Genomic DNA, 12,429 nt, shown 5'->3' with positions numbered 1-12,429 from the left:
CCGGGTTCCACCAATCTAAACTATGCTGCTTACAGAAAAAACTGTGTAACTTAAATCAATTCTTCCTCAGGCTTTTTGAATGTCTGTACTTAGCCAACATGTTTAAGATGCAAACCTTCAGAAAGGGTGAGAAAATATTTTTGAAGCCTATACCAAAAAGCCTGCCCAAACTAAATTATGTCATACTGGGCGCATGTGCACTTATGTCTACATGTGCACATTTACTGCACAGTAGCCAAAATTACTGCATGGTACACATGCGTATCTACACATTTATGTCCGTGCTGTGCAGTAAATATAGCGACTTATGCTGACTTGAGTGTAAATTTGATATCCGCATGATGCAGGTATCACATTTACACCCGATTAAGTTGCTGCCCTTTAACACACTGTGTAAGATGCCTTACTGCACAGTAACACTGTGTGTGTGGACTAACATGGGACTAACTTTAGTTTCAAGTCAGTCTGTCCACGCACAGTGTCAATGTTCTTTAATGCCTGCATGTGTAAATGCCAGCCTATTCCCATTTACTGCGCAGTAAATTTAAACCAGCATAAATGCACGTGCAGGTATGCCCACTATGATGCTTTACACTGATAAAGCTCTGCAGATATGTTGCAGGATATAGCCCAGGTCCGTTCTGATCAAACATGTGGATAAAGGACTTCTTGTTCACAAATACGAGTAATACGCAATTCTATGTATTAACAGTTCTCCAGTGAAGAAGAACAGGCCTTTGTTAGCAAATCTGGCTCTTGCTTTGAAACACAGCATCACCACCTGCTCCACTGTCTGGAAAAAACCACGGTAAGAAAAAGGAAACAATGTTTTCCCATAAACTATAATATAAATATGAGGGGTTGCAGTGGCTTCTTTCTTCTAATTAATGATCAGTCACATTGCAGTCATTAACCAGGATCAAGGGCTACTATAGTTTGTGTTTATATTTAAACATTTATATTTTATTTACATGCAATATACCTAATAATTTGCCAAAATATTTGGTCAGATTCTCTTCTGGGTGTGAGGACACTGACTTCAGGAAAGCCCAACTTACACCAGCTGAGGATCTGAGTTTTTTTTTATATATCTATAAACACAAGGTTAGTCTTATATGTGCACATTTACACTCTTTTCTGCAGTACAGTCTTGCAGTCCTTACTCGTGTAAATCTCCCAGTTCAGTCAATGCAAGTTCTTGCCCAAGGAATGGCTGAATAGTTGGATCCTCAGGACCAATCCTATGAGATGCTGGACATGTCCTGCAATGCAAGCACAACTTTAATTTGAGTGACAGCAAGAGAAAAACCCTCAGCATCTTAGTTTTAAATGTTGTCCTTACATGAAAGTACAGAGGAACAGAGTTTTTTCTTGGTTTCAGCTCAAGCACCAACCCCCTTTCTAGGAACTGGCTAGATAATTCATAAACAGCAATATACATCTGTATTGATTAAACACTTCCAAGCAGTTACAAAGGCTGATAATCACACATTGTCTTCTTTTCACTGGGTATTATCTAAAAAACTACACAATAATTATGACTGTTAAATTAAAATATAATTTATGATCCCGTAACTGTTACAAGCTTCAGTCTTGTTCACACAGACAATTCTGGCCAGTAAATGTCTAGTTTTACAACATTAAACATTACTTTTCTGGCATCACTTCCTGTTTATCATTTCTCAGGAAGTTAGCTACAGGAAGAATAATTATATTGAATTTAATGGTTGTATATTTAATGACTTTGTGTTGGAGATTACTAAAATAATCTACTTTTGTCCTTGTGTTTGTTTTTTTTTCCTTTGACCCTATTGCCATGTAGGGTCTATCTTATGTTGTGGATGATCCCAGCTTATCAATAAGCTGTTCGACAGCCACGAAGGTACCATTTATAAGTTTACCTCCAATTTGTAAGAACTAGCTACCCCTAACAAAGTCTGTGGTAGTGACCATCAGTGTGGACTGTGCTGTTCTTTCCATTTCTTGACAACTGTCTTAAGACAGAGATGAGTCAAATTTTAGCTGCTGAAAATCTGAATTGTAATTTGAATCTTGTGATTTGAGCTCATCTCTGTGGCTGTTATGTTCCAAACTATGTATATGAGGTGCATTACAGGAGGAAAAAAAATCAGAGATTTTCTGTCTTTGCACATGCACCAGGTCACATCATTACAAAATTTAACAATTCCTGTTAAATTTCACCCTTACAGTTATTAATACCCCTGATAGTGATGGAATCACAATGATGGAGAATCAAGCTTTTTCTGTGTGCGAGTCAAAGAACTGCTGGCTTTCCAGTAACATTTCTACTGAGCTGTCACCACCAGCCCCCCCAAAATACATGTTAAGATGTGTCTAGCTGTTTAAAATAAATATAAAATTATACATGTATATAACTTGTATTTTTATTTCCACAGCATTTCCTTGTAATTAAAATGCTCCAGTTGTTATCTGTCATTTAGATACTGATGTGTCATCTCACAGGTGCTTATGTTTTTTACATGCTGTCTTTTTTAATATTCATATCTGATGTAAGCATTAGGGAAGAATAGCACAGAATGTCTGGCTTTATATAAACATTAAAAAGTGGTTCACTTGACAAGATAGTGTGTAGTCAACCTATCTGTTTTATTGTAATTCAATTCCTTTGGAGTGCTTTTGAGGCAAACTGTAGTAGAACTCATCTGGGGTGGTTTGCTTTAGAAATCACTTTGCAGATGAATTTTTTACAAACACATTTCCAAACTCTAACCATAACTCCAGGCCTGGTTGAACTGTCATACAAGTCAATAAAAAGACTGCCATTGACTTTGAGACATAGATCCAACCCTGAAGTTTTCCCAACTCCTCTAATTATTCATGGTGGAAACCTTGAACATATTCCATTTCTTTTTTAACATGTTGTTGACTATTCAAAAATGTAGAAGCTGGATCGTGATTTATAGAATATGCATATAATTTTGCTCGCTTTTTCACCCACATTGGCACATCTCTGCTTTTCTGGGTCCCAGATATACAGTCTGTTATATGACTCACATGACCAGCTTATGCCTTCCCTAAAAGTAAGAGGAAAGCCTCTCTTTTGGATGTCCTCATCTACTGATAAGTGTTCCCCAATCCTTTTAAGCCTCTACAGCAGAAGTCAGAGCCAGTTTCATGCAAAGAAACATCTTTGGAATTTAAGGGCTTGAGGTTCCTCTTCATTGCTAGCATTTTAGCCCATTGCAATACAATTTCTTCTCTTTTCATCTCTTCTAAGAAGTGCACTTGGTGTCATGTTATGGTCCGTAGCTTTCCTTTCCAAAACTGTATTTCTAATGCCAAGAGTTGTATATTTTGTAGGATATCTGTTTATCTGATATACAGATGGTTAGTTAAGCATCCAAAGAAGAACTCTGGACTTTTTAACTTTTGATATTTTTGACAAGTATAATTGAATATTAAATTGAGTAATTATTATAATTTCAAAATATTACCAGTCTGAATTAAAAGTTTGCTCAGCATCTCTCTTCAATAGAGCCCACTAATTGAATTCTATTTGGTAGCTCTGCAATAGTTTTAGGAAGCACAAAATTGTTTTCAATTTGAAAAAACTGACAGAGTTCTTGGCAAACATACTGGAAGCCACTATATAGAAGCTAAAGATGACTATTAAGTAATTCTCTTTCTGCATTCTGTAGCCAGGCTGTAATCATATTTAAAGTCTTGTTTATAAATGATGTGTGCCCTTGAATCAATTTTCCAGCAAGTTACACAGATAGTATTTTCCTCCCTGTATCATTTGAAATCATTACACTACTTCCTTCCACATGAAATGACACCTGATTATCAAAGTGAGTCTGAAGGAAAGCAAACAGCAGTAGCATGTTGGAGAAGACAGTTCAATTTGTAGCAAATATTTAGCAATGTTAGTACAGTAGTAACAAATTTAAATGGCTATTTGTGTTTTCTCATAAATTATGAAATGTACTTACCTTCTTCTAGCTATACTATATATCTTTTGGAAACCATGAATATATATAGAGTATTTCTGGGTATCTGAATGATATTCTGTATTAGTAGATCATTTTTTTAGGAAAGAAAATTAGTTTGCCTAAAACTGAAAATGAAAATGCAGAGAACCAACAGTAATGAAGTAACTGGAATTGCATAGCCTCTAAGGCAACCCAGAATATGCTTCCCAAACCATTTTCAAAATAAACAGTTTTTCCACCAATAGCTGCAAATGTGAAAACAGCAACTGTCTCGGTGTACAGCATCTTGTTTCCATTTAGTCTTGGCTGCTACCTTAAGACTATTGCATGCATTTTTATTGCATATATGTTGCTTTTGTTGAAAACTGAGACACCAAGTCACTCTTCTTGAAACAGTGAGAAACAGAATATGATAATATTATGAATACAGATTTGAAATCTGTATCAGAGTGAATCAAAATGAATCAAAGTAAAAATGGGTATTATTTGGATTTTCTGTGACACTGATCATGATCAGCCTATACCTTGCTGTCTAAGTAAAGTTCCTATGAATAAAGACTAATTTTATTAAATTTAAGTTTTTATTTTCTAAACTGATTAAAATAAACTGATCCATGATGTTTAGCCAAGATAACTTGTCTATGGAATGTTTGGTATTTTTTTTAGCTTCTGTCTCACTTTTTGATAAACATAGTTTTATTCCTGTATCTTGAAATACATTTTGAGTCATGATTTCTCATATGTATATCCAATGGAGTATCACATACTGGTACCAAAATCAAAATCAACATTATTTTACTATATTTAAAGCGTGGATAGAAGTGTGGATTTCTTTCTTTTACAAATGTCACTTAGAGCATTTACAGAAGTAGAATAAAAAAAAGAAACCTACAGAATATCACTATATTTTTATTGTTAGGATTATACCTATTACGTCCATCTGAATAAGGATTTCAGTTCTGATAAATGATTTTGTATTTCTGATAACTCAATAACTTCCTAGTTTGATCATTTTGACTCTTTATTTACAGTTTTAGTATATGTTCAGCACAGGCTGATACAGATTGAAAACTGTAATCTAGACTTCCTCCTCTCACTTTCCCAGACTCATTGATCATGTTAAATTAATCCTTTAAGAATGTCCTGATATGGGAGGGGTTGTTGATCAGAATAATATTCTCAGTGCTAATCATACTGTGTTTGTGTGGTTGTGTTTCTGTGCATACGCTTTTGCCACATTTTGGATTGCTGCGGACCAGAATCATGAATTTGTGGATGAACAAGCCTATGAAGAAAGCTGTATGGAGGTTTCCACAGTCAATCGACCCTCAAGCCACAGTCCTTCTCTCTCTTCTCAACAAGGTGTTACCAGCACTTGCTGCTCACGCCGACATAAAAAGACATTCCGTATCCCAAACACCAATGTAACCGGCAGCCGTCAAGGAAGTGTACAAGAACTCAGCACCATCCAGATCAGATGTATGGAGCGAACACCTTTATCTAACAGGTATTTAAATGTTAACAGTGATTTGAGAGGTGGTTCTTTGACTAACCTTTGTTCATTAGGGTAAGACTGTGGCCCAGGTGGGTAAGATAAAGGAGCAGGCCAAGATAAATCATTTGCCCAAAAATGGGGACCCTGATACTAGTGGCTGTGCACCAGTGTCTTCCACTGGGGTTTGGTTAATGTTGAACAAATGAAAATGTAAACCACAAAAAAAATAAAAAGATCTTGTAATAGATTATATATATTGAAGTAGTACCTAGGGGTCACCACCTGAAATTGAGGTTCAATTATTGTAGGCCCTGTACAAACATACTAAGAGACAATATTTACTGGAAGAGTCTACAATTCAAATGTGTGGCAGACAAGGGGTGGGAGAAAAGGAATACTAGTCTCATTTTATAGACAGAATATAAAGAGACAGGAAGGTTGTGACTTCCCCAAGTTCCCTCAGGGAATCTGTGGCAGAATTGAGAATTGAAAACAAATATGCTGTGTCCCAGGCTAGTGCCCTAGTCATAAGGATGTCATTCCTCTCTATGAATGCCTAGTGAATAAGAAAAACATGTTCCCTGAGTAGGAGAGTTACTAAAAATATATAAATAAATGCAGGAGAAAAGGGTATGAAGGAATTTATTTAACTTTCCTGCACCCGCACAAACGAAACCCTTGGTTCTAATGTTTACATATATGGGCACAGCTTTGGAAAACATTGTGAAGGTCTTACTAGATGTAAAAGTAAAAGTATGTTGAAGCTGAGTTACATACTTTCATTTTAAAAAGAATCTTTTTCCAGCATAGGTTGCTATAAGGATTGCCTTGTTAAGTGAACTTGTGAATAACTGTTAGGTGGGGAATCCACTTCCAGGAGCAGCTCAGAAGGTAGCTTAATTGCAGGTGGGGTACATTTCTTTTTGCTGTTCTTCAGTGGAGTGGCCCGACCATTGCAGGAACAGCATCCACACCCTCAGCCTTCAGGCTTAATTCTGTCTCAATACAGCCTTTCTGCGCTGTGGGACTTTCTTTCATATCCTTCCAGTCATTGCACAAACATATAAGAATAATTTACAGATGTGGATGTGGGAGTAAATCTCACACTTAATGGGCACATCTACACAAGACATTTACTGTAGAGCTGCCTAATTAGTTCTGCAGTAAAATCTCAGCATCTACATGTATAGCCCTATTAGGCTGCAGGAAACTAATCTACTCTGCCATAAATTAGTACTTGTAAATACAAGTACTATCCTATGGTGGAGCTCTTTAGTGCACAGCAATGCATGTATACACACTGATGGGCCTGGTGGGGACACATGGGTGCTCCAGTGCAGGGGCTGCCTGCTGGCTAGCCCCACATTGTCACACCCTAGTGCCCCAGCCAGCCCCTCCGCAGCATGTTGAGCCTGGAACATGGTCTAGTGGGATAAGAATCGGACTGAGACTATTCCTCTCTCACATTTTGTGCAAGTCCTGGCATCATCTCTCCCCAAACCTTTCCCTCTTGCATTCTGCAGTTTGAGCCCATCAGAGAGAAGCAGGTAGTGTTTGGGTCACGTGTGGGAGTGCTTAAGTGACTCATCTAGGCTATGCAACAAAGGTTAAGGTGGGGAGGGAGGGCTCTGCTTCCTCTTGTGCACTGCAATTTAGGAGTGTGCCAGTGGAAGAAGCCCCGAGGGCATGGCCAATGGAGCAACTGCACAGCTTTAAGCTCAGGAGGTTGGCTCCCATTACAGCTCATGAGGCTATAATGCAAATTCTTTGTACTAAGCCCTGGAGCTGGAAAGGGGATTTTATCCCTTCCTTGTTATCAGCCTATGCCACCATTTGTATTCATCTCAAGTCTTATAGTTATGATGTTCCAGTCAAGTGACCAGTTACTTATAGCCATGTTGAGGAGTGCCCCATGCTAAAGAACCCTGCCTCCTTTGTCTCTTTCCAAACAATAGATGCCTTATGGGTTCATAAAACTCAGCAGTTGTATTCCCCTGCCTACCCAGACCTGTATTTTTGCTTACTTCTCTCTTTAGACAGCAAGGGAATTACAAATGGGATCCATCTGTAAAAAGCTCTGCTGGTTTTAGCCCCTCAGTAGTAGAGGATATTGGTGGTGGGTGCTCTAGCCATGCTACATCAGTCATAAGGAACGCACGTGTTCTGTTGGATAGCTTTGGGAGCCAGGAAACCCAAGGGAGACTCCTGGCTGCCACTGACCTGCTGTTTGACTTTAAACAGGTGACTTTGTCCCTCTGGGCTAGCTTCCACATTCTTATTTTGCAAATTCAGTTTTAAGTTCCTTTATGAAGCTCTTTGAGTCTGTGTATTACTAGTGAGCTAAATAATATTAGGATACTGTTAAGAGGCTCAGACATTTCTTCCGGAGCTGCATGCCCTGCTAATTAAAAAGCCTTGTTTGCAGCACATTTATGTTTCCCCAGCCTACTAACTTAATGGGCATTAAGCTGGTCAGTTGGGGTAATGGAACTTCAAAGTTTTCAACAGTATCAACATTTTTTTATTATTTTCTCTCTCTCTCTCTCTCTCTCTAGTCGATCCAGTTTAAATGCCAAAGTGGAAGAGTGCGTTAAACTAAACTGTGAGCAGCCTTATGTCACCACAGCAATAATCAGCATCCCAACACCCCCAGTCACCACACCCAAAGGGGATGATAGGCCACAATCTCCCGAATATTCAGGAGGAAACATTGTCAGAGTATCTGCTTTATAAAACAAGTAGAATAGACGCTTGGAGGCTCAGCTCTAGCAGGAAAAAAAATAGTTCTGGAGAAACAGAAAGCTGGAAAAGGCAACACGCCCTTGGTAGGGGTTACAGCAACAACAGAGCGAGAGGTTCAGGGGAAACGAAACAATTTGGGTTTCAGTGCTGTGGCATGTGAACCAGGCAACCAAATGGAGTTTTTACATGTCATTTGAACTGTTTCACAGCAAAATTTTGACTTAACTATGAGCACAATGAAATGTCCCCCATTGATGCTTCTTCTTCTTACCATAAGAGCTCTTTTTTAAAGAAAAAATAAAATTAAAAAAAGGTTGGACATTATGTTCCAGCTGAATGCAAAACAACAATGAAAAGCATTTTGATAACATGTCTTTTTTGCTGTTATTAAACCATAAACTTGTCAAGACTGTTTAAAAAAAAAGAGAAAAAAGAAAAAAAAAGAAGAAAAAAAAAAGAAAAAGCTCATGTGAAATAAGTTTGTCCTGATTGAAAGAAATACAACCATAATGCATGCTGAAATTATTTGGAGCTGTGATCTCGGTTTACTTATGTTGTTTTTTCAAATTAGGCATGAAAAATATTACTGTAGACAGGGGCATTTCTGTGCACTTACAACAAGCTGATTGTTAATGTTCCATGGTAGTTGTACAAATAACTTCCCTTTGAAAACTGCAGTATTTCTTATTCAGACACTCATTAGTGAACTCAAGGTGTTCAGTTAGTTCAGTATTTATTCTCGTTTTCTCTGGCTTCCTAGGTACTGTTACAACTGCAATAATTCATTGTACACCTGTTGTATCAGGTATCAGGATTTTTTTTTCTTTAGGTATTTTATAAGAATTCATCTAGACTATAAACTACACCAATAGAAAATATTTTCTCTATGGCAACATCTTAAATGGTCTTGTAATCAAAACTGTGCACCACAAATGTACTTTTCAATCATGCTTCCTTCTGTCCCCAGTACTCTGTGACAGTACATTATCTGTTTGAACATTTCTTTCTTCTTTGGAATTTCAAGGATTTTAATGAATTGGCGTAGTCTTTTGTTCTGCAAACGCCTCCTTACTTTTGTATTTCCTGAACAATAGTTTTACTAGTGTAGTGTTACAATGCCAATCCCATCTGAAATGAAACTAAAACAAAGGCAGTTTTGTGATAAACTAACACTTATCTCTAAACCTCTGTTATTCTGCAGCATCCAGGGGATTAGACATGTTGAGCATCGGAAGACATTTAGTGAAAACTGTTTACAGAAACTCTTCTTATAGTCATTACCTGTAAATCTGCATCCTAACATTTATTTTTGACTTTATAAATTGTAATGATATTTTCTCTCCTGAGACATACTGATAAAAACAGATTTGGGGGCCAATTCTGCACAATTGTAATGGATTTCAGTGGGAATTTTGATGCAATTTTGATAGAATTCACAAGTTGATAATGCCCTCGTGCTTCACTTCTTAAGGAAATCTAAATTTTCTCGCCACTAAGGTTTCTCCTAAGAGCAGGTTTATTAGCTGGAATAAAAGAATGTCCTTAAGAGGTTTACATCTTGAAAATGCTGTCTATGTATAAAGCATCCAACCATCCTGAATTGTGGGGCTGTCTCCCAGTGTCCCCAAACATTTTCTGAGACAGGATTTTGGTCCCAAATCTGAAAAATTGGTCCCAGGTTGGCAGTCGTCCCTCTTCAACGCTAAGCATTCGTGTGGTGACACACAGAATCCTGCTGTATCTACCGAGAAGACACAGAACGTACTCCCTGGCACCGTGTGAAGAGATCTCCACTGATTTGGTCTGGGAGACAGCCGTGGGCTCTGCCTCAGCAGATCTTATTTGCCCACGCACAATGCCAGGTGAACAAGGCTATAATAACAAGCTCTGCTAAAAAGGTAGAGCTAATTAGCTTGAACACAGCACCACCTGAACAAGGTTATACTGCTTCTGATTCAGGGGGTAGTGTCCAGCTAACTTGCCCACCTGCAGCACTGTGCTATGGCAAATAGACTAATCAGAATCACCAATAATGAATATTTCTGGTTTCAGAAGTCTGTGGAATATCTGGGATTGTGTCCTGGATTTTTCTCCTAGAAGCACCTAGTAGTTCATGTACAAAAAAATACTGTGTAAGTGGAAATCAATGCACATCTCCATACAAAAAAAAATTAGACATACTAATCAAAAAACTCGGTGTATTAGGGAAAATTATCAGAAGCAGTTAAGTTGTAGTGATGTTATAGTTGTGATTGTCCAGGAAATATGCAGGGGGCAAGGACTTGTGGGTGATTTCTTTTATTGGACCAGCTGAATAGTTAAAAAAGGCTTCCTTTTGGGTACTACAGTACCCTTCCTCAGGAGACATGAGAAATACTGCTACAACATCCTCAGGTCTCCTGAGGAAGGGTACTGTAGTATCCAGAAACTTGTCTACATCTATCCCAGACATGCAGTTAGTCCAATAAAAAATATCACCTATCAAAAATCCTTGCCTCCTGTAAAAATGAAATACTGTTAATACTGTACGTTTCATACACTACAGTACCAGTTACTATCATCTCACCATTTACATTAAGAAGCAGTATACTGTGAAAGTAGAACCTCACTAATCCAGATACTCCTTACTCTGCAGATTTAGGTAGGGAAGGCCAGCAAGATGTTGTAATAGGGTCTGATATTTCTACCAAATATGCTAGCGTATGTTTACTAATAAGTTATTATCATCATACATTAAAGCTAAATTACAGCTGACAAAAGAAAAACAGTACATTGTGATGCATTATTCTTGTTTTGATGTCATTTGTTGACTTATCCATGACATGGATTAAATTGCAATGAATTTCCTATTCATTTGTGCAAATTAGCAGGATTCCACTATTTGAAAATGGAATCAGACCTTGTACATTTCTTGTAAAGATTTTAGCATCTCTCACTGGTGCTGAATTCTCCTCTTACAACACTGAATGGCTCCAATAACTATTGAAGTCAATTATTTTGAACATCTCTTCCGCTCTCTTGTAGAACTGGGGTAAATCCTTTGAAGCCAAAAGAGTTCCTCTAGTTTAACTGTAGTGTAAGACTGAAATAAGTCTAGCCCAGAGATTTTACTCGCTTCTTTTTTCTACTCATAATTACTTGTTTAAAAGACTGGCTTTGTGCCTAGCCTCTGTTGAGGCAATTACTGTATGAAAACTGCCCTGATATTAACAATCTACAACAGCTTCTCCTTTATGTCACATGGTGCTTCTTGACAACTTTCATCAGGAAACTAATATAAGGTGGCAGTTTCTGAAAACCGTTTGGAACAAGATCTGCACTGAGTTACAAATCCTGTTCAATCTCATTGGCCTCACTGAGGTTGCACAGGGCTGAAGAATTTGGCCTCTTGATTTCATTGTTCAGATGACCTAAAGAAAATGCAATACAGCAATACTTATATAATGATGACACCCCCAATTACTTTTATCCTCATGGTTAAAATACGGTTTAAGAAATAATTTGTCGAGCTTTCGCAGAATGCCAGTCTAGTCTCTTATTTCCATCTATCACTTATGCAAAATTATTAATTTATTCTGAATTTGGAAAAATAAACATTCTTTTGGTGTTTTAGGTGATTTAAATGCTGTTTTGGTAGTGAATGACTGTTGATGACTGTGTAAATGCATCTGTACTGTAAATGAAATGTAATTATTTCTGTGTATCATACAAAAAAACCAAGGTTGTTGTTTTGGACAATTTTGTTTGAAATTCATATATTGTGTTTCAGAAGGCAGCATAATATATGTATTATGCTGAATAAATGGACATCTGAGGAATACTTAAATAAAACATCTGCATGCTTGAATGGGTGAACCTGGTTTTGCAATACCTTATCATTCACAGAGCATTTTTAACCCATCCAGGTGCAGAGACCAGCAAATGCAAGCACGATAAGCAGTTATTGTACTACAGTGCAAAGTTTAAGCAGTTCTAAGCCATTCTGAAGGCAATGGGTCTACCTTTGCACAGCTCCAGTCACACAATATAGCCCTTTGAAGTTTTCCTGTGTAGATGATCCTTTAATGGCAAAAAGCCACTAGCGTGAGCTCCCAACATCAGGTAGTGCCTAGGCTATAGGGCATATGTGGCACAGTGTCTCTGTGCCTGACTGCTGCCATAGTCTTTGGGAGACTGCTGGCAGCTGTCATGAATTAGAATAGCCTATTTGCTGCTCTG

General features: G+C 37.8%; 1 protein-coding gene across 1 annotated transcript in view; it reads left to right on the top strand.

The window, feature by feature from the left end:
* The window catches only part of KCND2 (potassium voltage-gated channel subfamily D member 2), a 496,266-nt gene extending 484,200 nt beyond the window's left edge, over positions 1-12,066 (top strand). The window contains exons 5-7 of the mRNA XM_059725944.1: positions 713-808; positions 5,234-5,481; positions 8,025-12,066. Coding sequence (XP_059581927.1) covers positions 713-808; positions 5,234-5,481; positions 8,025-8,202 — 522 coding nt within the window. The 3' untranslated portion in view covers positions 8,203-12,066. The remainder of the gene's footprint in view (positions 1-712; positions 809-5,233; positions 5,482-8,024) is intronic.
* The last annotated feature ends 363 nt before the right edge of the window (positions 12,067-12,429 follow it).

This window comes from Alligator mississippiensis, chromosome 4 (genome assembly GCF_030867095.1).
Source record: "Alligator mississippiensis isolate rAllMis1 chromosome 4, rAllMis1, whole genome shotgun sequence".
Lineage (NCBI taxonomy): Eukaryota > Metazoa > Chordata > Crocodylia > Alligatoridae > Alligator > Alligator mississippiensis.
Note: the sequence above shows the minus strand (reverse complement) of the source record. Positions and strands in the feature narration are given on the sequence as shown.